Raw genomic sequence first — 343 nt, forward strand, 5'->3', positions numbered from 1 at the left:
CCATTTAGCCAAAAAGAGACTAGAAAACCAAGCCTTTCTCCAGGCAGAACCCAACCCAGTCTTTGCAAACTGCAGGAAAAGGTAGAATAAAGGGGAAGGATTAGAGATACAAGAAGGGAAGGGGGTAAGTGCAGCAGCAAAGTTCCTGGCAGATGGGTGGGTTATCTAGAGGCTCAAAGTCAGAGCTAGCTTTAACTGAGGACAGATGTACAGACACAAGTAGTGGAAGATGTGGTGGACAAGCAGCAAGACCCCATCTGATCCTTCTACTTCTTCCTTAATCTGCCCTTATAAAGAAACCAGTCCAATGCTGTATGCTTCTCCAGCACTGTTAGGCTGCACA

The 343-nt window shown here is 46.4% G+C and overlaps 1 protein-coding gene across 1 annotated transcript in view; it reads right to left on the reverse strand.

The window, feature by feature from the left end:
* Positions 1-343, reverse strand: part of GPAT2 (glycerol-3-phosphate acyltransferase 2, mitochondrial) — a 10,037-nt gene that overhangs the window by 6,229 nt on the left and 3,465 nt on the right. The window contains exon 6 of the mRNA XM_012811055.2: positions 111-145. Coding sequence (XP_012666509.1) covers positions 111-145 — 35 coding nt within the window. The remainder of the gene's footprint in view (positions 1-110; positions 146-343) is intronic.

Source organism: Otolemur garnettii, unplaced genomic scaffold (genome assembly GCF_000181295.1).
Source record: "Otolemur garnettii isolate 467f Iridium unplaced genomic scaffold, OtoGar3 scaffold00148, whole genome shotgun sequence".
Lineage (NCBI taxonomy): Eukaryota > Metazoa > Chordata > Mammalia > Primates > Galagidae > Otolemur > Otolemur garnettii.